This window comes from Rhopilema esculentum, chromosome 15, assembly GCF_057945365.1.
Source record: "Rhopilema esculentum isolate cy_ngs chromosome 15, ASM5794536v1, whole genome shotgun sequence".
In the NCBI taxonomy this organism is placed as follows: Eukaryota; Metazoa; Cnidaria; class Scyphozoa; order Rhizostomeae; family Rhizostomatidae; genus Rhopilema; species Rhopilema esculentum.
The window spans coordinates 3,993,458-4,019,117 of record NC_142829.1 but is presented as its reverse complement, the minus strand read 5'-3'; the positions used below and the strand labels follow the sequence as shown (position 1 = coordinate 4,019,117).

General features: G+C 38.4%; 1 protein-coding gene and 1 non-coding gene across 3 annotated transcripts in view; both read left to right on the top strand.

Moving 5' to 3' along the window:
* Positions 1 to 25,660, top strand: part of LOC135685746 (dynein axonemal heavy chain 5) — an 82,492-nt gene that overhangs the window by 37,221 nt on the left and 19,611 nt on the right. The window contains exons 40-57 of one of the 2 annotated variants that reach the window (XM_065201800.2): positions 6,214 to 6,499; positions 6,725 to 6,920; positions 7,171 to 7,508; positions 8,073 to 8,539; positions 9,300 to 9,664; positions 10,161 to 10,420; positions 11,238 to 11,639; positions 12,555 to 12,835; positions 13,321 to 13,507; positions 14,016 to 14,123; positions 14,554 to 14,693; positions 15,031 to 15,162; positions 15,758 to 16,060; positions 16,657 to 17,056; positions 18,065 to 18,332; positions 19,306 to 19,353; positions 19,598 to 19,852; positions 25,344 to 25,564. In XM_065201800.2, the coding sequence (XP_065057872.2) occupies positions 6,214 to 6,499; positions 6,725 to 6,920; positions 7,171 to 7,508; positions 8,073 to 8,539; positions 9,300 to 9,664; positions 10,161 to 10,420; positions 11,238 to 11,639; positions 12,555 to 12,835; positions 13,321 to 13,507; positions 14,016 to 14,123; positions 14,554 to 14,693; positions 15,031 to 15,162; positions 15,758 to 16,060; positions 16,657 to 17,056; positions 18,065 to 18,332; positions 19,306 to 19,353; positions 19,598 to 19,852; positions 25,344 to 25,564 (4,657 nt within the window). The remainder of the gene's footprint in view (positions 1 to 6,213; positions 6,500 to 6,724; positions 6,921 to 7,170; positions 7,509 to 8,072; positions 8,540 to 9,299; positions 9,665 to 10,160; positions 10,421 to 11,237; positions 11,640 to 12,554; positions 12,836 to 13,320; positions 13,508 to 14,015; positions 14,124 to 14,553; positions 14,694 to 15,030; positions 15,163 to 15,757; positions 16,061 to 16,656; positions 17,057 to 18,064; positions 18,333 to 19,305; positions 19,354 to 19,597; positions 19,853 to 25,343; positions 25,565 to 25,660) is intronic. The other variant, XM_065201801.2, reaches the window with a different exon arrangement.
* Positions 4,913 to 4,985, top strand: Trnak-cuu (transfer RNA lysine (anticodon CUU)). The gene has a single exon. It is a non-coding gene; the product is annotated as a tRNA-Lys (tRNA).

The window sequence follows — 25,660 nt, the reverse complement described above, 5'->3', positions numbered from 1 at the left end:
GTGCTTTTAAGTATCAAAGCTAAATTTATTTCATTCGGGTACTCAAAGTTATTAACTCACAATATTACCAATCAAATTTATTTGAATACAGTAGGTCCCCGCGTAAAAGCAAGGGATTTTTAAGAAACTTTAGAAAAAAAGCATGTAAACGTCAGACAGCTTCATTTATTTTGCATGCCGTGGAACCTCTAAAAGCTGCAACTTTCGGGGAACAAGCTTAGTGGCCGTTATTCGAGAGGTGACCGCTATGCGTTTATGGGGAGGTTTTTTCATATCTCCTTTTGTCAAAAAAGTTTGTCGGAACAAGGGGGGAGGGATAATTAAAGCAATTTATACACTTATTGGATTGAATTAGGACTTGAAATACCTGCGATGTATCAAGCAAGATGAAGTGAAAAGGTTATAGTGTACAGTGGTCAGGGGGCGCCTACCCTGGAGGGGCTGCAGGGGCAGCAACCCCTCTTTCCCTCTTCCAGGAGGAGCAGAAGGGGCAAGCAGTGTCCTTGAATATTAACTTTTAAGATAAGATTATAGATTCTTGTAGATTATTTATGGCTAGCTTAGCCACTCTAATTATGTTAATTTCAATAAGAAATTAAGCAACTATAGAAAAAATATCCTTATTGCTGTGGGTTCAAAAAGCGATAATAAACTTAAAAAACCAACGGCGTCTTAAAGGTACTGACTTTTTTGCCCATGTGTCAGAACGCCTATTTTATGCCTTGATATATACATAGAAACATGCTGAAGTAAACAATTATTTGATTTACCTTTGTTTCTTGTGATTATCATTTAAAATTCTACTATTTGCCCTCAGCACCACACTGCCCCTCCTGTCTTAGTCTTGTGCAGGCGTCATTGACAGTTGCTGAAAAAACTATCAATTCCACACACATTACATAGTTGTATTAAAGTTTGACCATAAGTTCGGCAGGGACTTTCTTCACTGGCCGCAGATCTCGAGGTGACCGTTATTATTGGTTTCGCTGTATAAGAAAATAGACATATGTTATGAGAACCTGAGTTTCTTTTAACCGGGGACTAACTGTATAACTGTGACTGAATATTTGAGTTTACGAGCGCTAACAAGAGTATCCTAATAAGATGGTATGCCACGAACGTAAAGAAGAAAGACTTCAGCACCGGAATGTTCGTTTTGCCATTAAAAGAAGGAGAGAAAGAAAAGAAGAAAATAATGGCGAAAGGAATGTAAGGTAGATAAAGATATGAGAATAGAAATAGTGATTGAACAAGAAGGAGGCGAGTTAGTGAAAGAAATTAGAAAGCGAAAAAGAAGAGTGAAAAAAACCAAAAATCCTACGCCTTTTTTAACAATGAACATTATTCACCTTACGAAGATTTGCTTTGCAGATCACAAAAATGGATGTAATTCGGCTAGGGTTTCCTCGTTTTGAAATTTTCAAAACCTCTGACCGGCCTTAACGTTGTTCACATGACCTGCAGTGTTTTAGGCCCAACCAAACAATTTGAGGGCAAACAGTCTCCTAGATAAAAAATTTGGCAACGCTCGCTAGCTTACCAAAGGAAATGGAACTGCGGAAAACCTGATCCAGTGCAAAGATTGTTGAAACTGCAAAATATTCAACATCGTTACTTGTATTTTTGTAAATAATCAAATTACAAAGCTACTTTATTGTAGCGTAAAATTATTTTTGATTAAAGTAACAGAGACGGCGCCACAAAACTGAACTTCGAAGGGCTAAGAATCAATTTAGTTAAATTAGTGAGATCGTGGAGCGTTCAATTCTAGGTCAACCGGTAACAAAATGGTAGAAAAGCGAATTTTTTACCATCCAGTGCAAAATTTTTTCCTCTATAACATACTAAAAATCGCCCAAAATCGACCGTGGGGAAAAGTTTTTACTGAGGTTTATATGATATACGAGGCCACATTCTAAAATAAAGTACTTGTAGCACAACTAAGGGCATCTGTTCAGAAAAGCAAGAAATCTGTTTTTTTTAAATTGTAGATTTACGTAAGGAACAATTCTCGTATTCAAGGCCTGAAAGATAAATAAGAGGGCTAATAAAGGAAGTAGTCATTTTTTCTGATTTCTCTAAAAGCATGTGCGGGATTTTTATAACCGACAGGCAGTTTTTGAATGCCAAAACAAAAAATTCGTTAACGCACCTTAAGCGTGGGACATTTATCATTATTTTAGGATACATAAAGTTATTCAATGCCTTAGCAATTTACTTGGGGGAGGGGCTATTTTGGGTATTGGGGACATGCCAGCCAAATATGTAATGTCCTTTTGTGATTTCGATGTAAACACAGGTCATTATATCCTGATAACTGGTACAAATGAACGGCTCACTTTCTGGTAGAAAAGTGTCGCAGACTTATAGGTTAATTTACTTCAAGGACTTCCTAAAAGTATACACAAATTTTTGTGAAATCTTCAAGAAAGGATAAAGAGCCTTCTAGCAGAATATATGGTTTGAAATTGTTTTACACTGCGTACACTCGTCACCAACTTCTGCAAATTTTTCAGCGTCCCTACTACCACCATCTCCTCCTTCAAATTTGCTCTGCAATTTGGTGGATTAAAACTCTGTGATACGCAAGCTAGTTTTTTAAAATGGAAAGGCAGTACACGTTATGAAAAAGGTGCCTCAAACATCATAAAGCACAGTGACAGACGCGCAAGACTTGATTTAAACAATTATTATACAGAGAAAGTTAAAAAACTCCAATTGGTAACGTTTTAGTTCATCAAAACTGTCGTCGGGACTTTCTTTACCCAAGAAAGGCACCTCGAAAAAGTTAAGATGTTAGCGCAACACCTTGTTGCAAAAGACTGCAATCACGTTTTACTGAGTTTAGTTGGAAAAAATATTGCTTCCTTTGTGATAATGCTGCTACAAATGACTATATAACAATGATGCATCATTCCAGGTAAGGATTTCTCCCGTAAAGGCCCCATGATGTCATAAGTTGACTCACTTTTATTTGCCGCGTAACACTACATTCATACCTTGTTTGTATAAACGGAACCCCAGGCCATAGATTCGCGGGAAGCTTTTAGAGAGGATGGACATTTTAACCACGCTGCAAAACAACATATAAAGCTCATGCTAGCCTTCAATTTCAGAGCAAGGGTGTTGGACCTTCGCTGCTAATTGGGGAGTCGTGATGACTTTAGCTCCAAGGCCCGTCACGCCTAGCAGCGGCACTAGAAAACTGTGTCACAACGATACCAGTACAATAAAGGTTTTGGAAGGATGCGGCATTCATGGACAGGGCCGCCGAGAGGCGACCTGGGCCCTGGGGCAAAGTCCTGGTTGGGGCCCTAGAGTCGGAAAGAAAATTTTTTCGAGACCACGCCCTTTTGAAATGGGAAACGCCCATTATTTCCAAACGTTTGCGCACGTTATAGAATATGGTTAAAATATCTTTAAAAAGGAATAAAAAGCATTAATTCTAAGGGTAACCGATTTAAATACGCTCTTTGACCACACCCTTTTAGCTGATTAAAGAGGACTTCAAAATGTCTTCCTTCAATTCTGACTGTTTTTTTTCTGATGAGCCACGCAATATTAAAATTTAAAATGAAAGGAAACTCTTATTCTACGCACTTTTATTTAAAAAATCCCATGGAACTACGCTTTTCAGTTCTATTCTCCTTCAAAAGTTAATTTTTCTTGCTTTTCAGTTGCAAACTGATCAATAATATTGTCGTAATCAATTTGTCTTGCTAGTTCGTGCTCGATCGAAAGAGTCATGAGGCTTGAGTCATTGTTAAACGTAAGCGGTTCGTTATTGATGCTAGTTTGCCGAAAGGGGCCCCAAAAGTAAAATATAGCTTTATGCAACGAGTCTAAATGCAAACATAACTCACTTGAACGGGCTATAGATTAAAACAAGATTATATGGGTTACCTAATTTTTTATCAGGGCTCCCTTCCAATAAGTACGATTTTGCGAAACTCAGGGAAATTCAGCTTAAAAGACGAATCCGTAAAATATGTGATCTAAGGTTTATTCAGCTTTTTTCGGGGCCCTAGACTCAATAAATAAAGCTGATAGGCTTAAATTCAAACAAGACTCAGTGTACGGACCCAATGAAATTACTGCCATCATTTTCGACATTAACAAATATATCTTTGAATGCATTTTCAGTTTCTCAAAAAAAGACATTTCAAAAAAATTTTCAGAATAATTTTGGGGCCCCTTTCAGGCCGAGGCCCTGGGGCAAACTGCCCCCCCCCCTGCCCCCCCTGTCCCCCCTCTCTGCACCACTGCTCATGGACTGCAAATGTATAACCTTGTCTTCACGGCAGCATTGATCTTGTAGCAGCAGATGCAACATATAATCATATATCATGACAACTGCTTTTCACGTTTCATGCTTGGCAAATAATTCCAAATGGGGTCTTCAGACCTGCCTGAGTAAAGTCACAGACATACAAAAACACAGGGACAAAACAAAGAACAGTATATGTTACCGGGTCGTGCCATTTCGAAAATGTTCGATAGTTTCCTGCATCCTCTCTATTGCAAAATCTAACAATTTTCTAAATTCTACCAAATAAATAGGACTTGGAAAGAAAGGAAACTTAGTGGTACTTTACTTTACTTTTGGCTAATGCCTTCAAAAATTTCCCCAGCTGTGTGACCCTTTTCATCCTAAGTTGGACAATACTTTGGTTCTACAAGTTTAATATTGCAGGGCTAACGCAAGGCGCAAAAAAACAATTGTCACCGACATTTTGGATCTTACTTATTGTTTTACTTTTTTAAAATTTCTAGAAATTGTATTTTATGATAGTTTATTGTAATTAATGATTTCTTTTGCTGAGAAAGATTTTGGGTTTCAGTTGCCATTTTGAAATGAGTGAAACGGAAGTGAAATATGGATGTATTGAATAAATCGACACAATTGAGACGTGCCCGGCTAGCTCAGTCGGTAGAGCATGAGACTCTTAATCTCAGGGTCGTGGGTTCGAGCCCCACGTTGGGCGAATATTTTTCCCTTCAAGGAATTTTGTTTTTGGTGATGTTACAGTAGCCTCTTTAACCTAAAGATATGAAATCAAATTTTCTATAATATCAATTTTAACTTGAATTATATTTGTAAATTATAGCAAATGCTGTTGTTTAGGACACGTAAAAAGAACAACATAAATATTTTCCTCTTTTTTAAGTATCTCTTATGTTATATTTTCTTCTTCTTTTAGTATTTCTTTTGTTTTACATACGAACAGAGCATATTTAGAAAAAGTTAAGGCTTATAAAATTGACATTAGAATTTTAGGCAAAATTCCGGGAATATGGCATATTTTAGTATTTTGTTTGATTTTTCTCTTCTTGCTTTCAAGAGTCGTACAATCTTTTTTTTTCTGAGCTAAAATTTCTAAACTTGATCAAACCCAAAGAGTTCTTTATGGGTTTACGTGCCAGTGGTATTATGCCTTTGGCATTATTTACTAGAAAAACCCATGTTGTTCCAAAAACTTTATAAGTGACATCTTTCAGGAAATTGGCCGACTCCGATCATCGCGCCATCTATCAGTTTTATTTAGAACGATTTCTTTTAAAAATAAAAAAAATGATATTCTGTAGACCGATAGGGTTCGTTTGCACCTTTGGACTCCAAAACATTTTTTTTGTTTTTTGAACAATTTTATAAGAACACTAGCCTCAAAATTTGTCAAAAGTTATGAACAAATTAAGAAAAAGCTGAGACTGAGCTTCTGCAAAATGCAATTTTGAACAACGTTTTTTCTCAAAATCGAGGATTTTTATCGATGTGTGGGTGCTTTTTCGGTGAATATTCAAATTTGTCAGCAAATTAAGGCTGTCTCATTCATTTTGTTGGCAAATGAGGCCTGAACACTACCCTAGAGCTAAAAAGCTAGTACTCGCACTGCTTACACCCTATTAGATTAAGAACAAATTAAGAATAATCCAGCCTCAGATTTCCAAAAAAATTAAGAACAGTCAGCCTGAACTTAAATTTACTGGTTCTTATAAAAAAGAGTGTAAGCAAACGGCACTGATCGGACCATCTAAACATGCCCCCACGTTTCTGACTGGTCTATTTCTATCCAGAACATGGTATAGATATTTTTTTAGACCAAACTTTTTGGGTCATTTTTCTATCGGTTTATTCATTGCTTCTCATTGGTTTTGTATCTCAAACATTATCTTGAAATTCGGTACAGTAAACCCAATTAACTTATTTTCTAGGAAAGCGAAAAGACACGTCCTTTTCAACATGGCAAGCTTGATTTCAATAACCAAAAGAGCAGGACAGAAGAGGAAGCTCGCCCAGACTAAAGTCAACGATACGGACGTAGAAACTACACGTGTTGGCAGCGCTGTCTCATCTGTAAACACATTCTCTACATCTGGACCAAGGGGAAAAGACCGGAAATTGGCGACTCCGGTAACAATGTCAGGGCCGGCTAAAACAGAACATTCGTTTGTACTGAAAGCTTTGATTGAATGCATCGGATCAAGGATGTCACAAGAGGTACGCCTTTCTATTCTGTTTCTAAGTCCCTGACAGCTATCTCAAGCTGGTTTGCAATAAAGAATTAACCATACATAACGTACGTGGAGGTAGATTGATATGTCCATATCACGATTCGCTGGATATCCTATACTTGACATTTGTAGCTGTATTCTGCATAGTTTCTTTAGACAATTCCCCTTGCTTAGCAGTTGAAAAGCACCTTGGCTTCATTTTCCTTTCTAGGAACAAGTAATTTTCATGTCGACTATCAGGGATGTGTTTGCACATGCCTTGGAAGGCATCACTGCTCCCAGAAGTAAAGACGAGAAGGAAATAGAAGAAATTTTTACAAAGCTTGTAACGGAGAAGGGACTTGTTGCACACCCTCCATGGATGCTTAAAGCTATAGAGCTGTATCAGCTGTCTACTGTTCACCATGGTAAGGAATTACAATTGTTTGTACTTAGAGAGGGTTGAGCTTCAATCATGCATCTCTTTGGTGCCTTTTAGCCTAGGGGTAAGGTTCTCCATAATTGAAGGTTACGATTGTTAAGTTGCTGGCAAAATATGTTTTTGGATAAGTTGTGTATCAGAATTGGAATTCTCAAAGTTCTTTCTGTAAATTTTTCATTCTGTTAATATTTGTTATGAAAATGCAAGACCTTCTATAAACTGTTTTTTCTTTTAAGGCATCATTGTATGTGGCAATGGTGGGAGCGGAAAAACAGCTTGCATTGAAAACCTAATCGAGGCTTTGAATGAGCATGCCTCAAGTAAAGTTTTGGTTGGTAGCAGCAAAACGAGGCTGCATAAATTAGAACGTATCAACGTGTTAGCTACCTCGGATATCAATTTAATGTTTGGCTTTATAAAGCCGTCAGGAGACTGGGCCGACGGTGTTTTTACGTCAATCTGGAAACGATCGAATAAACATACGGGCACTGCAACAACAACATGGCTTTGCTTCGATGCTCCTGTGCAAGATATCTGGTGCAGAAATTTGAAAAGTGTGTTGGATCGTGGAAAGGTGAGCATTCTAATGGCATTTGCATCTTCTAAAATGCACTTTTTTATTGCGAACTGTCTTTTTACTTTAACAAAACTACTGCTATCTGTTGATAATGTCCTTATTGTGGAGGTAGAAGCAAGATTGTAAATACTGAACTGCCATTTTCTGCTATATACAAAAACAGGTACAAAACATAAGCTCGCTGCTCAATAGCACGAGTGTCTAGATGAAGTGGTTACAGTTAACCCTGTTCAAGATTTCTCTTGTAAGAGCTGAACAATATGGTCGAAAGAGGTAGTACCAATCGTTGTCTCTACACAGGTTCTAATTGATAAAAAGCAAATTTTGAATGTTTTTATCTCAATATTTCAAATTTTAAGTACGTTTTGGCATGTTGGAAGAGAAGCCCTCTTACAGATTGTCAACGAAGGACTCAAGATTGCTGACTATTGTGAATGAAATTCCAAGATTTGAAACAGTAATCTAGAAACCTTCATGTTGCAATATATTTTCACTGGGTTTTGTGCAACCTTAGATTAGGGAGTGAAAGCCAAATGTCTGTTACCAAATTTTCCCTTCTAGTACCTCACTTTACCAAACATGGAAAGAATGCAAGTAACTGGAAATTTGAAAGTTTTATTTGAAAGCTGTTCTCTTGAAGAGGCTGATCCATCTATTGTTTCACGCATGGGCCTCGTCTTCATGGACGACCGAGTGCTTGGATGGAGACCTCTGGCTGATGCATGGTTGGCGGGGAGGCCAACACAACATGTCCACATCTTGCAAAGAGCTTTCAGTAAAGTGCTTGATCCTATCCTTGCTTTCATGGAGCAAGAAGCCAAGCCATGTTTGAAGCTGTCAGAGAATGTATTGTTTTCCTCTTGTTTGAGTATGCTAACGGCTCTTTTGCAAGAGCACACAGATCTAGGCGGTGATTTGCACGTGGAAAGGCTCTTTGTCTTTTCTTTGATCTGGACCTTCGGAGGCCTCTTGACACGAGAGCAAGATCAAAGGAGCTTCAGTCAGATCCTTCTTGCTGTAAGCACGGCGTAAGTACCCTCAATATCCCCTAATACTCTTACCTTTAGTTTGAGCAAACTCATTTGTTTAATCCAATTGCTATGGCTGATGATTGGTGCTTATGTAACATGCATCGAAAATCCGAGAAAAGAGATGTGTACTCTTGCGTTCTTGGTCTATCAGTAGCCTAACAGTAGAAGTACTTTGGCAAGTGATATAGAAAATCGACGTAACAGGTAGTGAGTTGTGATTCAAACGAATTGAAAATCGAAGTACCAGAAATCAGAATTACTGTCAGAGTTCTGGAAGAGGATTACAATTAGATCATGTGTTTAAAAGAACAAGGCTTTAAAGCATGGTGACAACATTAGTCAGTTTTTGCCATTTTTGACAAAAGGTAACTTGACAACTGCCTTCTCTTTAACTCAACTGCATAATACAGCAGGACTATGGAACTGAAGCTTTTTGCCAAATTTTGCCAAATTTTGCCAAATTTTGATCTCGGTTTATCAAGCTCAAGGTGTGCATTCATTAGCAACGGCATTGTCAAGAAATTTTCAAAACTCTGATCCTTTTTCAAAACATGGTCATTTTCCTGTTGAAAAATACTGGAATAATGCCCCCTCCTGCAAGAAAATGCCAGGTCAGTGAACTAGCTCTAAGCCTTTAAGCTGATCAGCATTGTTTCAAAGAGAAGAAAAAGGTATCACTGTTTGCTAAAAAAATTTGGAAAGCATTATATGTTTAATACTTGCTATAAACGATGCCAACCGTTCTTTATCGTTTTAGATTGCCTGATTATGACCACTATGTCTCTGTTTTCGACTACTATGTCGACGAATCTGGTGAATGGGACAACTGGGAAGTACGTCTTCCTGAAGTAACATACAATAGCTCGCTGGACCTTCTTGAAGATAACTTTGTCGAGACCGTGGATACAATGAGAGCGCGCTTTTTGATGGAGCTGGTCTCCTCTGTCGAGAGGAATGTTCTTCTTATAGGACCGAAGGGTTGTGGCAAAACCTGTGTGATAAATGATTTTTATAGCAGTAGAGATGACAGGAATACCATCGTTAAACGCGTTGTTTATTCAGCTGGTACCACGGCCTCGACGCTGCAAAAGTTCATGGAAAGCGTTTTGTATCACAGACAAGGTTAGCTAGATTGTTTTCTAAATATTTGTGTTACTTTTGGGTAAGATATTTGGTTGTATTAAAAATAGGCACAAAACTTCGCCTGTATGTTTGGAGAAATATTAACAGATCGATTTTGATGGTTTCTTAAAGAATAAAGATCAATTTTACAGTGTATTTATGGACATTTTGAAGAAAATGTGACACTAAAAAACGATCTTAAATAGATAAACCAGAACATGTAAAGGAACCTTAATTTGCCTTTTAATATCTCTCGTAATGATTTTCGAACGAATGAAATGTGTCATGCCTTAACTTAGGTTTGACAATTAAAATGTGTAATCTCGCTGTGTAAAGCTGGCAGTCTATTCCGTCGACCTACGGTGATGTTTACTGCTCCGGTTGTCTTTTAGACACGTCTCTTCACAATGCTTCTCATTAGGAAAATTGTATGTTTGCAAAATTAGGTAGCCATATGAAACTGCCGCCTTGTTAAAACTTTGGCCTTGCTTTGTAGGGTTTGTTTATGGGGCTGAAGAAAACAAGAAAATGATTTTGTTTTGTGATGATCTGCACGTGGCTACAACCAAGCCTGATGACCATGACTTCATATCTGCCAATGAGTTTCTTAGGCAGCTCTTGGATAACAAGATGATATTCAACTTGAAGAAACCATTTGATCGTAGATTCATCGAAGGCTTAGCTATAACTGCTTCGTTGTCACTGCCACTGAATCACAGCTCGTCTGACACTCCCAAAATATCAGATCGGCTTTTGGTAAGGTTTTTTTCGTTGTATCCCTCAATGTGATGCATCTTCTATCAAACGCTCAAAAATAGACTATCGCTGTGAACGCAGTTAAGAATCTCTTGTAAAGTTTGACATTTTCAAGGTAACATTCTCTAATAATCCAAGATACAGGAACCCATCGAAATGTCAATCAAAACATGGATGTATTGATATCAACAGTGCTAGTCACTGATTTCTTGAGAGCAAAGATGGCGTAACTGTTTATTTTGCTATCAAATATGTAGCAGTTGGCTTTCCTAGTTGTGGAATCCCTGCCAAATGTCCTTGCAATACTATCCTGCTAAAGTTTTTTTAAAGATAGCATAAGACACCATTTCAACAAAATAATATTGGTGATAGAATACTACCATAAGTATCAATTAGGAATCAACTGGATGGCGCTGATGTTTTTAAAATTGTATGAAATGATGTTTCTTGGCAGGAGCGAGAGGGATGTAAGCAGTTCGTCTTGAAAAACATTCAATAGACTTTGTTACTGTAGAATTCAGTCCTTTGTTGTCAATGATTGTATAGAGAAAGTAGCTTCTAATTATTATCAATTCAAGCTCACGTTAATGTACTTTTTATTAACAGTTCTGTAATAGTGTACTTCGCAATTCGCAATTACATTTGTAATTAAGAGGTTCAGGCTAAATCTTCCAGTAATATTTTTCTTACTGGGGACTGGAGTCTCACCCAAAGTCAGGTAATATCTTCCTTCAGTATGATTTTGTTTATACAATAAAGGCGTGTTAATGATAGTGTATAAGATAGTCAAATATTGATATTCCCTGCTATATTTCAGCGCCACTTCAACATCATACAGTTACCGGAGCCCACCCAGAACATAAGACAAACCATCGTAACAGCAATGCTTGAAGCGAACATGTGCGCAAATCAGTCTAATGGTCTTTCACAAGAAATACAGGAGCAGATTGTTGCTGCCTCGTGCAGCCTTCTTGAATCAGTCTGTGACGTGCTCAGGCCTAGCCCAATACCAGGTAGAAGAAGCTACCAGTTTAGTCTGAAAGACCTGCAAAGAATCTTTCAGTCATTGAAGAATTGTCCAGAAGAAATACGAGCAGACGATGAGAACTTCCTGATATCGTTCTGGCAGTATGAGGCAAGAAGGGTCTTCCAAGATCGCATCGCACAAGCTGCTGATTTAAACTGGTTTGAGGAAACGATAAAGGCAGTCACCAAACAGGTTTGCTCCTGTTACAAAATTTAAAACCAGAATACATTAAGTACTTAGTTATACGCTTGTTTTGTAATGTTTCATAAAATAGTGTGTACACGTCTTACTCCGCTGCTACTCTGCTCATGCAGAAAATCATTTTACTGATTCTTTGGTTTTATGCTCATAATCGTAGCTCACTTTTACAGCGAACATCTTTTCCTGTATTTTTTGACGATGAAGGATTTTTCTCATCATATAAAATTTTCAGTTGAAGATGTCCTCATATATTTTTTTACCAAGTCACCCTCCATAATTTGTCAAGCTTATTTATTGGCCACCTTTCTGGTATTTTCCTCGACCACCAGTAAAAGTATTCTATATGGATTTCTCTCAGTTTTGCATACTTTCTAGTGCTGAAGTTTAGATTTTTTATTTTGTATTGGTTTTTTACTGTGCACTACGACAAAATCCGTGCTGATTGTTAATGCAAAAACAGATCAGTTTTTTCAGAACCACTTTAGTGTTATCTTTTTGTCCGTGGGATAGGCTGGAAAACCTTTTCCACTAAAAGTAATCTTTTGCATATTCTCATTTTCGCAATCCTGAATGATGTCTATCTTGATTCCAAGCCAAAAATTTACAGGCCTTTAGTGATTGCTTTATTGTCTGTAAATGCTTATGGTAACATGTATTTTATTTGACGTTGATGCCAAAATTTCTCATGGCCTTCAAGATATCTACCTGCTTAATGCCAATCGACAGATACTTGAGGGGCTTCAGTCATCCTTTAATAACAAATTGACCAATCAGTGAATGTGATTCCACTAACACGCTTATTGATTGGCTAATATTGATTGACAGGTGGCTTACACAACTTTTATATCTGTCGATTGCCTTAAAGCAGGCTTTATTAGTATTAATTCTTTGAATTGATTTTTGCAGCACTTTCCATCCATCCCCGCAAACTCTCAGAATACTTTCTTCGCAACATTCGCCAGTGATTTCCATCTCCAAGCTCAAAGATCAGCAACACAAATCAGCAAAGGCTCTGGACGCAAAGTGGCACTTCAGTCATTTTCAAATATAACTGAGGTATCGAGTTGTCTTAAGGTCTTCCTGACAAGATACAACGAGCAATACAATAAAACACTGCCTATTGTTCTCTCCGACCATGCCATGAGACATTTAGTAAGGGTTCACAGAATCGTCAGTTTCAAAGCGAGGTACGTGGTGTTGACCTAATCTCGAGTTTCTCTCTATCTTGATGTTGAAAGTGGTAATACCAGAGAAGTATCCGGCATAGGTTTGGGAAAGAGCAACTTCTAAGAGCCCCAAAGCCTTTGAAGGCCTGGATAGTTATTATAAGAGATAAGTAAATTACAGACTGCTGCCTTTTCAAGGATGCATAAGGGGTGACGATTTCACAAAGTGAAACTCGTGAGGCAGATTAACATTTTGAAGGAAAACTAAAAAAGAAGCATAACATACCACAGTTAAAGTGCTCTGCCCTCTAGAAGTGGTTGGGGTTTTGATGTATCATAAATACCATCCCTCACTTCTTTTTCAAAGGCTTTGAACATCGCAGTATGTTTCTTAGAGCTTTAATGTGCAAAATTTTTCAAGAATTGAGTCCATCCTGCGTTTAGCCTAAATCTTGAATTATTATCGTGGTATTTTAGTACAACTAAGCTCTTTGTCTTCTTTTCAGTGGTAACGCCCTATTGATTGGGTCTATCGGAACACATTTATCCTCTCTAATCAAGCTTGTACTGTACATGCTCAATATTCCCATCCATCCTATTGATTACTCTAACAAGAGCTCATTTTTCGATGGCCTGAGATCTGCAGTTAGAACAGCCGGTTGCGAGGGAAAGCAGACAGCCGTCTTACTCGAGGTATGCGCTACGTTATTGTAATCTTTAGTATAATAACATTAGTATAAAGAAAGTATATATAAAACTTAAGGAAACATAAACTGCATTATGATTCAGGTACAAAATCGATATACTTTGAATTTTTGTGCGATAAATTTCAACAACACATAGATCCTCGGAATACTTTCTAGCCAGGGCAAGTTTCTGGATAATTGACCCGTGTACGTGGAAATAGTTTCTCCTAATACCGAACTAGTGTTCCCTTTCATCCAGAACAAGTTAGAGTCATTTTAGAGACTACTAAGTTGCAAAACTTTATAATAAGGGGGATAAGGGAATGCCTGTATGATTAGCTTACCAAGAATATGGGCAGACTTATCTGTCAATTTGCTTCTGAATGTCATAAGAAAGATGTTTGTTTTTCTAGACGGATAAAGATGTAAAGTGCAGTGTTAGGTTTTTAATTATTTATCGAAACAAACCATTGGTCGTGCTAAGTTTCACTCATGGTGATCATATTCCTTTGCAGGAAACCGACCTTCGTGATAAATCATATTTGGACGCAGTTAATAATATTCTCAGCACTGGTAGCTGCCCACTTCTTTTTACTGAAGAGGAGCTGCGGAGCCTAATCGCTGTAAGTGTGCAAGTCTTACAAGCAATTAGACGTGGTTTTAATTGAATGATTGAACTAAACGCTCCTGCAAATAAGTCCCATAGGTTTGGTCATCAACAATTTACGAATTTCGTTCATACTGTCTGATGAAGACGATGCCTTTATTTTATCCTTTACGAAAAGGCCGTTGCGCAAACCGGCATGCTTAGCGGCAGTTGTCTTGAAAAATTGACTGTGTTTTGTATTTTCATGCAGATATTAGGCCGGTCTTTTGAATGACAGTTGCAAAGCGTGCCGGTTGCGCCATAGCATTTACACGAATTTTATCAGACTTCAATCATTTTTGTGCAGAATATCTAATCGATGAATGATATTGAGTGTATATAACTTTTACCATCAATTTTTTATCCATATTTTTGCCAAAAATTGGATACAAATATCCTGCTTTTAGGCCTTGCTTCCGTCGATCAAGAAAGAGTATTCCGGCTTTCTATCAGATCCTGTTAGATTCTTCGAAATTCGTGTCAAGCTCAACCTTCATATCATCATTTGCCTTCAACCTGGAAGTTCGATTTTCAGAAATATGTCAAGGTATATCTTTGAAAAGTCTCTTTTCAACATTATGTCTCCTTCATTGTATGTTAAATCAACTATAGTTTGATATTTCAAATTAATAAAACCTTTCCTCTACTCGAAATTCTCAAGTTGGTTTCCGCATTATTTGTTATATTGTTTAAGTTAGTTCATTAACACCGAGAAATCCTTTATAAGAATAAGAATTAGTACAGTAACTATAGCACAATAGTGTTTCTCTCGGTATAATACAATGCTCCGCATCTTAGTTCCCCATTCTCGCAAGAATTTGCTTGACTTCGCCAAGCCATGTTGATACATTGGAAATTTTAACACCATCATGGCCTTTTTGCAGGGATTATCCGGGAATACTATCAGGTTGTCAAATCAACTGGGTTATGGACTGGCCATTGGATGCTTTATCCGGTGAACTGTCGCAATATTTCGAAAAGTATAATCTTCTCAGTGATATCAATGCCAACATAAGGTTTGTAATTTGCACTATCTTTTCCGTTTGATTTGTTGCTATAAAAATGAGTTTGCAATCTCATGAAAACTGTGATGCATAAGTCAATATCGTTTTTGTAATCAGCATTCTTCAATAGCCTACATTTTTTCCTGTTACTTCAGCGACAATCCTACCAACAATCTGTGGGTAAGTATCATCAAAGTATTTCGGGAACAGGCGCTAGGGTACGCATTTCCCAAAAGCCATCACCCAAGTGCCACAAGCAACAACGAAGGCGATGCTGCCGATATAGACAACAGCATCTTTAATACTTGGTGACTTATGCACGAATTGCATGCATTTTTGTTGCATCGAAAATTGGTTCAACATGACGTGAAGATACACAAGGCACCGTTCAACATGAAGATACACAAATTGCCTGGCGGCCTAATTGCCGGCACAGCTTCTGCAATATCTTGTAATGGTAGTTCGCCGGAATCAGACGCAACGTTTGTTCTGCAATCACGACGCAAAGAATCCTATACCGTATCTTCTATCAAACTGCTCCTGTGTAAAATGTTTAACCACTTTTTAAAAAAGATATTGTAAGATTATAATCTTCGCTTTTTCTCAGAGAGAAGGTCATCCAGTCAATTTCAAGCATTCATTCTCGGATCCTTAAAGAAAGCAATCAAATTCCTTGGGCTGAAGACGCTTGTAGCGGGGATCATAAAGAGGCTGACCCAAATGCCGAAAACCTGCCTCGTTCAAAGCAAATCCTGTTACACCGAATCCTACACAAGGACGTTTCGTGGTCACGTGAGCCTGCAATGGGGGTATTTGTTGGACCGACAACCTTTCACAGATTCATGCATTGCTTTCGATATGTCTTCACCACCAAAGCAGCGGAGACAAGTGAGAAGGTTAACAAAAGAAGGTAAGTTGTCAGAAACCAAAGATGGATGATATTTTGTAAAAATGTAAAAATTCAAAAATTTCACTAAGTGATGCTTAGCATTGTTCAATTCATATAGGGCGATAAAATGATAACTTCATAAAAATATATTTTTGGAATTTTCAACTTTGACTATAAGATCTCTAATAACACTTTAGAAAACCTCTAAAAATGTGAAATAAGTGTTGTAATGAAAATTTACTTGGATATGAACTATGAAAATTAGAAAGTTTTCTTATGAATTACCAGTATTTTGGCTCGGTCTATGAAATTGCAGATTTTCTACTAAGCTTCAAATTTTTGAAATTGATAGCGAAGGTGCTTGATCTCAGTTGACTATATCTCAGCCAGTTTTGGTTAGATTCGTAAGGCGTTGTAACGTTTGTGAGTGTAACGATATCCTTTTAGATAGGCTGGTCAAAATTTAAAAAATCTATAGAATTATTACTTAGACTTCAAAACTTTTCCATTATATTTGATGATGCTGAACGTCGTCATGAATACAAGTCTATTTAATTGATAAACCAAACTCTGTTTTGCATTTTGTTCTTTGACATCATCGACCTGTTTCTTCTCAGAAAAGCGCTTTCTGCATTGCAACAAGCAAGAGCAAACGTCACCAGACTTAAAGAGATGATTTCTAAGCTCAAGGCGGAGCTAGGTGGCTCAGTTAAGAAAACCGAGCAACTTTTAGCTGCCTTGATATCCAAAGCAACATTACGAGAACGGTTAAAGGCAAAGCTTGACAAAGGGAGCAGCAGTCTAAAGGCTTTTATGGCCTTGATTGATAGTGAGATGGAGGATGGTTTGACTGAGTCAATGCTGCTTGATGATTATGATGAACTTGATGAGGAGTACGAAAGGTTGAAAATATCTCAACAGCTGATGCGAAAGTCAAGGACGTTGGAAGAGTTACTAAGTGATGCTGAAAAGGAAGTCGAGGAGACAAAAGCCGAATTGGAGAAATCGTCCGAGAAGGTATGTTAAATTCGCTAGATTTAGGATATCAACAGCTTCAATGCAATCATACGTTTTGTGGTCACAATGTCAACAGTATAATGTTATGAGTTGCTAATTGAAGTGGAAAAATCTTTGCCAAAAAGAGTTGGGAGGCCTTTCCCTGACAGAATTTCGACAGCTAAAGCAAGTCTAAAACTACCCTATCAATTTATAACTGTTGCTTCAAAAATTTTGACCCCTTCTCCCCGTACAATGCCGATTTATTTTCTCACTAGCGACGTACAGCTTTAAGTGAAAAATGTTTCCCTTCAGCATCAATCCGGCGAAATTGAACAGCATTATAATGGGAAGGGGGAGTAGGGGAAAGTAGGAGGGAGTAGGGGGAAATTTTCAAAAAAGCATTAGCTTTCCGTAAGTGTTCCAACAATTTTTGCAATGATTGTAGTGTTATAAAAATGATGAAATTTTGTAGTTGAAAGTACTTCCATTGGGTTGTAAGCGAAGGGCACATCCCTTCATAAAAATCTCGTACACCTTTGGCAATATCCTTTTGTTTTCGAGAAAAATCCCTAAAGATCCTATTGGTTTGAAAAGTCTGTTTGGAAAGAGTGATACCCCCTTAGTCGTACTGTAAATGGAACAGGGCTCATGAGCTACAGCTTGAAGCTCGCTTTGTGTTTATGTCCCCTCAGAAGACCATGCCTTAATATTACATTTATTTTCGTAAGTATGCATCTGTAATGTAATATGAATCTGTATTGGCGTTGGAAATGACCTGTAAAGTCACTAAAAAGAAAGGGTTGCTGAATTTGAAGTCAGTCTGAAAACGGCTCAAAAATCGTTGTTACGTTTGTGAGGTAGGATGCCCTAATGATTTCTCTGTGTGGAAACTTTCAAAATTTTCTTAAATTTCTAAGCCCCAAAAAGTACTTTTTTATGAACTTTTTTATTTCTGTTATCATTCCAAAACAACAATCTGCAATATCACGCATTTAATTTTACATATACTCTTGTTTCATTTCAAAGGTTGGCTTTCTTCAAAAGAAGATCGATCGCGGAACCATCGAGCGACTTCGAGCCTTCCAGAATCCGCCTCCTATGGTTGGAATGACAATGGTAATGCTAATGATACTTATAGGAAGGCCGGAATTCGCTTCGTATGTAGTATCCTCTCCTACCAAAGGAGAGAAAAAGCATGACGGCGTTTCACATTCCGATGAAGCATCAAGAATAAGCTCTGCAACTTCTAGGCGAAAACGCGATCAAACACACAAGCCTTCATACCAAAGTATGGGTAAGTATGTCATGCTTGAGTTTTCTTGTATTGCTTATAACCAGTATCTACTCAAGTTGCTTTGCATGTTCTAATTAAATGTACCTTAATAGTAATTGTGGTACCGAGAGTGATAAACGCATTTCTGACCCTATGAAATGATAGCAATATTTTGAAGTAAAGTGTAGTAGCACAAGGTAACATAAGGTCACACACGGTAACTTCGCAAGTAACATTTTAGCAGTGTCATGGCTTATACATATATCATTAGCGTTGAGGTTATTTCACGAATGACTTAGAGGTTTATGGTAATAATAAAAAAAATAATAATAATAATAATAATAATTGAAGCTAATTCTCCGTTTGGGAGCAGTTACCTAACTACTGGGTATCACAAGCTGGTGCTATAATTTTAGCCAGTCTTTTTATTTCTATTTCATCCATTGGTAAGAAATTTTTGAAGGGTGTTGTTGATACTTTTCAGAATTTTTGAATTATTTGTAACTAAACAGGTCTTTTCCATCTTGGGTTTTTGATAAAAACTTGGGCAATCCCATAAGTGTTCAATATAGTCCTCATGGGCCCCACATCTTCTGCAAAGAGAATCAGAGTACTTTCCTTTGTAGTTCGCTCTTAAGTCAACCATGTTTAGTTTTAATTTCAGCAGGGATGACGCGTCTTCACACCCCAGATACTCTTTCATTTCAAATTTACTACCCTTGATAAATCTAAGTTTTGTCTTACTATTATTTCTAATGTTATTCTCTATGATTATGATCATTTTTTCTCTAACAACTTTTTTCCACTGTTCTTTGATTAAATTTTTGATCTGATTTTCTTTGAGGTTAATATCAATCATTTTTATGTCACTTATCACTTCTTTATACCAACAATTTGGGAAATTTAAATTTTATCTTGGTCAATCTACTTTCGTTTATGTTTAATACCTTATGGAAGTATATTAATATTTTCTCTTTTATTCTAAATTCCATAGGCATCAGGCCACATTCAAGGACTATTCCATTATATGACACTGATTGGGGTAGAGAGTTAATTATTGTTACTGCATCTTTTTGCAATTTTTCTAAGTCTTTAAATTGTTTATTAGTTACGTTAGTCCATGTTTCACATGCGTGTAGCCCATTTGTGGATTACGTGTGAATTACATTGTTGTTATCTAGAATACACAGCGTTGCTTAAGCTTTGCAAATGGCTGCCTCTGCCCGTCATGTTCTTGGCTTTATAATTACCTTTTATCATTTCATTTCCATATTAAATTCTTTTAGGATTAACTGCTGACGGTCGCAGTGTAGACAAAAATACATGGAAGACTATCCAAGTAATAATGAACGACACACAGAAATTTTCCGAAAACATAAACAATCTTGAATGGAATGATGGGATAGCAGATGACGTATTGAAGACGGTCTTGTCGTATTTTTCACCGGCAGAAGATAGTGTTAGGGGCCTGGTGCCTAGGGTGTCACATTCGTCAACACCGAGCATGAAGGCGTCAACAGCACCGCGGACATCTAGCCCAGGTAAAAAATCTTACTTTGCAGGTAAAAAATCTACCATTGCATAGTTGTAGCCAATGCAGCCAGCGTACAACTGACTGACTTCTTCTCAAGTACTACGCACGTACTTTAGATACTTGCATAGTCAAATGGTGTACATACTTTGGATTACTTTAGATATAATCGAATGGTGATTCAGTTTATACTTAACATCTATTGTTATCTCCTGTGGACAATAGTATTAAACTATGTGCATAAATCATATCTAGCCTCTATTCCAGTTAGCACGTGTTGTAAGTCAGTTTTTTGTATGTACGATTATGATGAAGATAAATATATTTTGAAGTCATTTTACGTCTCAATATTTGGTTTATTACACTGGTGACAGGAGCGTTTTGACCCACATCATTTTACAATGTCATCCTTTAACATAATTTTTTCAAAACTTGAGAAGTTCACCGGCGACGGGGACATAAATTTGCACCAATGGCTTCGTAACTTCGACAGATGTTGTGTTATTGCCGAGAAATCTGATGACCTCGTGGTTGGCCAAATTCTAATGCTTTGTGTTGATGGCCGTGCTAAAGCCATCTTGGATCAATTTGAAGATGAGAAAGGCAGTCCCCAGAAATACAGCGAGCTTAAGGAACAACTCGCCGCGGTTTTCGATTCAGAAACCGATCGCGAAGCTCACATGACTGCATTCGAACGCTGCATTCAAAAGATCGATGAAAGTGAAGAAGAATTCATGACCCACCTTTTACAGTTATTCAGAGCCGCCAATCCAAAAGCCAAAACTGACATTATAAACCATGCGATGAAACGCAAGTTTTTACAAGGGATTTCTGATACACTTCGCAGAAATATATTCATCTTTTGCACCAACCCGTATGATGACAAAATTACCCATCAAGATTTGCTCAAGGCTTGCCGCGATGCATCAGTTCATCTTTCCTTACCATCTGCGACAATCAACGGTGCTATTGTCACTGGGCCTTCTGATGCTGTTTTAACTGCTGCAAATCCATCTGATACAACACTGGACACCATTCTTGCCTTGTCCACCAAATTTGAGCAACAAAGTCAACTCACAATGCGGAAGCTTGATGAACAACAAGACCAAATCAATGCACTCAACCGTCAACTTCCGTTTAGGCCCTCACAGCAACTTCAACATCAGCATGGTGCCCCTGTTTTTTCTGCCCCGCAGAGCAACCGTAGGCAATCACGCAATGGTTTTCAACGCAATTTTGGCAGGGATTTTCAGCCTCGAAACGCAAGGCCAGACGGACGCCAACCTATTCAGTGCTATTTTTGCCACGGCTTAAATCATATCCAACGTGATTGCCTAGCTTACAAGCAGCAAGCTAATCTTCCTCAACAGTCGGGAAACTTTTGGGGCCCCCAGTAAAGGGTCATACTGGGAAAGCCGACAATGCTTCATTGACCCCCCCAAAAAAGGAAACACAATCTTTTCTACAGAGAGAACCTAATTTGCTTTGGCTAACAGGAACATTACATGGACAGCAAATTCCAATGATGCTTGATTCTGGTGCCACCGTATGCTGTCTTGCCAAAAGATGTTTCACTGGCAGTCCTTACTTGCAAAACCTACCATTACAGGGTTATACTGGCCCAGGTTTGCTTGATGCAAATGGACAAATAATGAAACCCTTTGGTGTGATTAAAGCCCCTCTTGTAGTAGGGCATCCTGCTGTATCTCACATTGTTGAATTTATGATTATTGATGCATTGCCTTATTCTTGCATTCTCGGTTTGAGTTTTCTAAATAAATTTACCAAATGGGGCATTGACAACTCCAAGAAACTCCTTCATCTAGATCAATCCATGGTATTGGTATCTTCTCAGCCTTCTCTTCAAGATAACATTGCTTTCATAACACCGAACAAGTACACAATACCACCCGGACAATCATTGACTATTAAGACAGTTGCTAATGGGCCCTCCCTTCATGCATTCCGCCCAGTTTCAGAACCGACTGCACTGATTGATGGACATGCACCCTTTGAAGAACGTCTGCATGTAAAGGTTGTTCCGTACTTACACAAGGTTTCTCATCAACACTCATGTGTTCCCACCGTCCTTGTTAATACTTCTGCCGTCGCAAAGACCATCAAAAAGGGCACCAAGGTTGCTCTAGGGACGTATGACTTTGAAGAATTCTCTGTTCTTCCTAAAGACACAATTAATCTTCTCTCTACTCAGGACACAGATAATTCTACTCAAACCTCCGATCCTATTACGATTCTCACTTCACAGTTGACCCACTTGTCTCCCTCGCAATTTCAACAAGCCAAGAATTTACTGATGGAATTTTCTGATGTCTTCTCTTTATCAAACACCAAAATTGGCAAAACCAACGTGACAGAATTCGACTTTGATTTGGCTCATTCGACACCCATTTCAATGCCTTTACGCAGAGTGCCACTTCATCAACAATCCATTGTCAAGGAACTTTTACAACACTATAAAGCTCATGGCCTAATTGAACATATTGATTCACCTTATCGTGCTGCTACAGTCCTTGTTGCCAAGAAGAATGTTTCAAATAGCTGTGATGTTACCGATCGTTTTCGACTTGTAGTTGACTATCGTTTTCTCAACCCTGCCATCAAAGATTCAGGTTGGCCTTCTCCATCCCTTCAACAATGTCTTGACTCTGTTCGCGGCTCTCAATATGTCAGCTCAATCGACTTCAACAGTGGCTACCACCAAATTCCGTGTGCTGATAGAATCAAACCGATCATTGCCTTTTCTCCTGGTTACGGTTTTGGTCAATGGACCTGGAACGTTATGCCTCAAGGTATCAAACCGGCCTCTTCTTTGTTCCAACGAACCATGGAACAAACATTTTCTGATTTAAGCGACTGTATTCTACCACCCTTCTACGATGATGTGGTTATTAAAGGATTAGATTTCACAGATCATCTCTCCAATGTTCGCAGAGTTTTAGCAAGAATTCGACAGTCTGGTCTCACTTTGAACGCCTTGAAATGCAAATTTTTCCAGACAAGTTTGCCGTATTTAGGCCATTTCATTGACAAGGGACACATTCGCCTTGACCCAGCTCGCATTCAGTCCATCACCGATTTTCCAGTGCCATCCAATGTCAAATCCTTGAAGGAATTTTTAGGCACGGCACAATTTTGTGATCGATTTGTTCCCCACTTCTCTGTTGTTGCTGCTCCTCTACACGAACTTGCAAAACCGACTTCAACGTTTGTCTGGACACCTGAAGCTCAAGCAGCTTTTGAAGCACTAAAGCAGCTTCTCTCTTCCGCACCAGTTTTACGAGCTCCTACAAGTACAGACTCTTTCATCCTAGAAGTCGATGCATCAGACAGAGGTGAAGGTGCATGTCTTAAAGCCCATAACACAAGTGATGGCAAAACATACATCGTCGCCTACGCCAGCAGAAAGTTCAATGAAACTGAATCAAGGTGGAACATTGTAGAGAAAGAGGCGCATGCTATAATTTTTGCTACCGAAAAATTTCGTCACTACCTTCTTGGTAAACCCTTTCTCTTGCGTACTGATAATCGCGTAACTTCATTCCTGCAATCCAAACGCAACCCTAAGAGTAGAAAATTGCTGAATTGGGCTTTGCAACTTTCAGAGTTCAATTATAAAATAGAACACATTCCATCCAAGAACAACGCCATAAGCGACTGTCTCAGTCGCATGCACAGTGTCAACTCACTGGAAGAATTACAACCTAATATTACAGTGGCTGCAATCAGAGATTTCCAAACAAAAGATCAACACATCCAAGCAGCAATCGAGTACATGTCTTCTGATAAACGAAACTTTGATGTCTGCCGTCTAGGTTCCTTAAAACCATATCGCATTAAACTTTCTGTATCTGAGGATGGCATTTTGCAGTGGCACAACTGCACTGTAGTACCTGACGATTTACGTGGAACCGTCCTGAAACTTTGCCATGACCACCCATACTCTGGTCATTTTGCTGTTGACAGAACTTGGTCTCGCCTTTGTGAACACTATTTCTGGCCCAATGCCAAACAGGATGTGATCAACTGGGTGAAAAGTTGCAAGATTTGTGCTTCTTTTAATCCACCCCCTCAAGGATACCACAAAGATCAGTTACAGCCAATACAGTCTACTGAACGATTCGAACTTGTTTGCTACGATCTAGCCGGACCTTTTCTGCCTGCATCTCAAGATGGTTTCAAGTATGCTCTTATCCTGGTCGACCACTTTACAAAATGGCCTGAAGTTGTTCCCCTCAAAGAGATATCGGCACCTACTATTGCTAGAGCGATTCACGACCAATGGATCTGTCGGTATGGGATTATGCAACGTTTGCACAGTGATGGTGCCTCAAATGTTCATGGCAATGTTATGCGGGAAGTCGCCAAAATCTTGGGTATAGGTAAATCCAAGTCTTCGCGTCTCCACCCACAAGGTGATGGCCTTTCTGAGGCAATGGTAAAACTAGTTAAGTCCTGTGTGCAGAAACAAATTGATCAACATGGCCGTAACTGGGACACGTTCTTGCAATCAGCTGTCTACGCCATTCGTTCAAGTGTTAATAATAGCACTAAAGTTACACCTGCTGAACTTATTCTTGGTGCTAAACTTTCTTTACCAACTGCGTTGCTGTTTAATAAATCACCACAGCAACAGATTCAACAGTCTGCTCCACACCATGTGAAACAAGCTCAAGCTTTTGCCAATGACATCGGTACGTGCCTTAAAAACTCCTTTACAAATGTTCGCAGTATCCTCAACCAGAGCAGAGAAAGAATGAAACAACAGTACGATAAGAAAACTACCCAACATCATTATAAGATCAATGATACTGTCATGTTATGGAACCCACCTCAGAAAAGGAGTATTTCACGTTGTTTTCAACCAAAGTGGTCGGGGCCTTGGACAATCACCCACTTGATAGGAGATCTGAATTGTAAGCTTGTTGACGCCAGTGGCAAAGCCAGTCCTACTATTCATGTCAATCAACTGAAGTATATACCTCCAAGATCAATCCACTTACTCAAAAAAGCAACTGACCCCCTACCTGCAAAGGAACCTCCTAAGAAAAAAGTCTGTGATATTTTTCTGACCTAACCAATACCAAGACAACAAATCTCATTGATGATAGAGTACACGTCGAGGGTGCAAGAGGAGGAGGGAATACAGGGGACTTGAACCATGGAGAACAACCAGAAGATAATAACAACATGATCAACAGAAATTGGTGCAGAATAGACATTGCAAACATACTACCAAACAGAACTCGTTCACATTCACTAACATAGGAAGAGAGATGGGGAGGGGGATAGTGTTATCTCCTGTGGACAATAGTATTAAAATATGTGCATAAATCATATCTAGCCTCTATTCCAGTTAGCACGTGTTGTAAGTCAGTTTTTTGTATGTACGATTATGATGAAGATAAATATATTTTGAAGTCATTTTACGTCTCAATATTTGGTTTATTACACTATGTACGAGGATATTGTTTTACTCATAGAAAAAAAGCAAACTGGAGTGACATTGGCGGCTGCGCGCTACTCTTCTGAGGACGCTGCGCAGGTTGTTGAATACATCCAGGCAGTGATTGACTACACTGTAAAAAGCAAGCCGTACAGAAAAGCAGTGCAGACTTTGAAGGAGCTTAAAAATGAAATGGAAATTATCGAGAGTAGAGAAGCAGAAAGAAAAATGACAAAAACAGATGAAGTAGAAGAAGAGGTATACAGATTCAAAGAACTTGAACGCTACTGCCTGTCTTGAATTTTCTCTCTTGTTGTATGTCATGGTTTCTGGTATCACGATTTGCAAAAAATG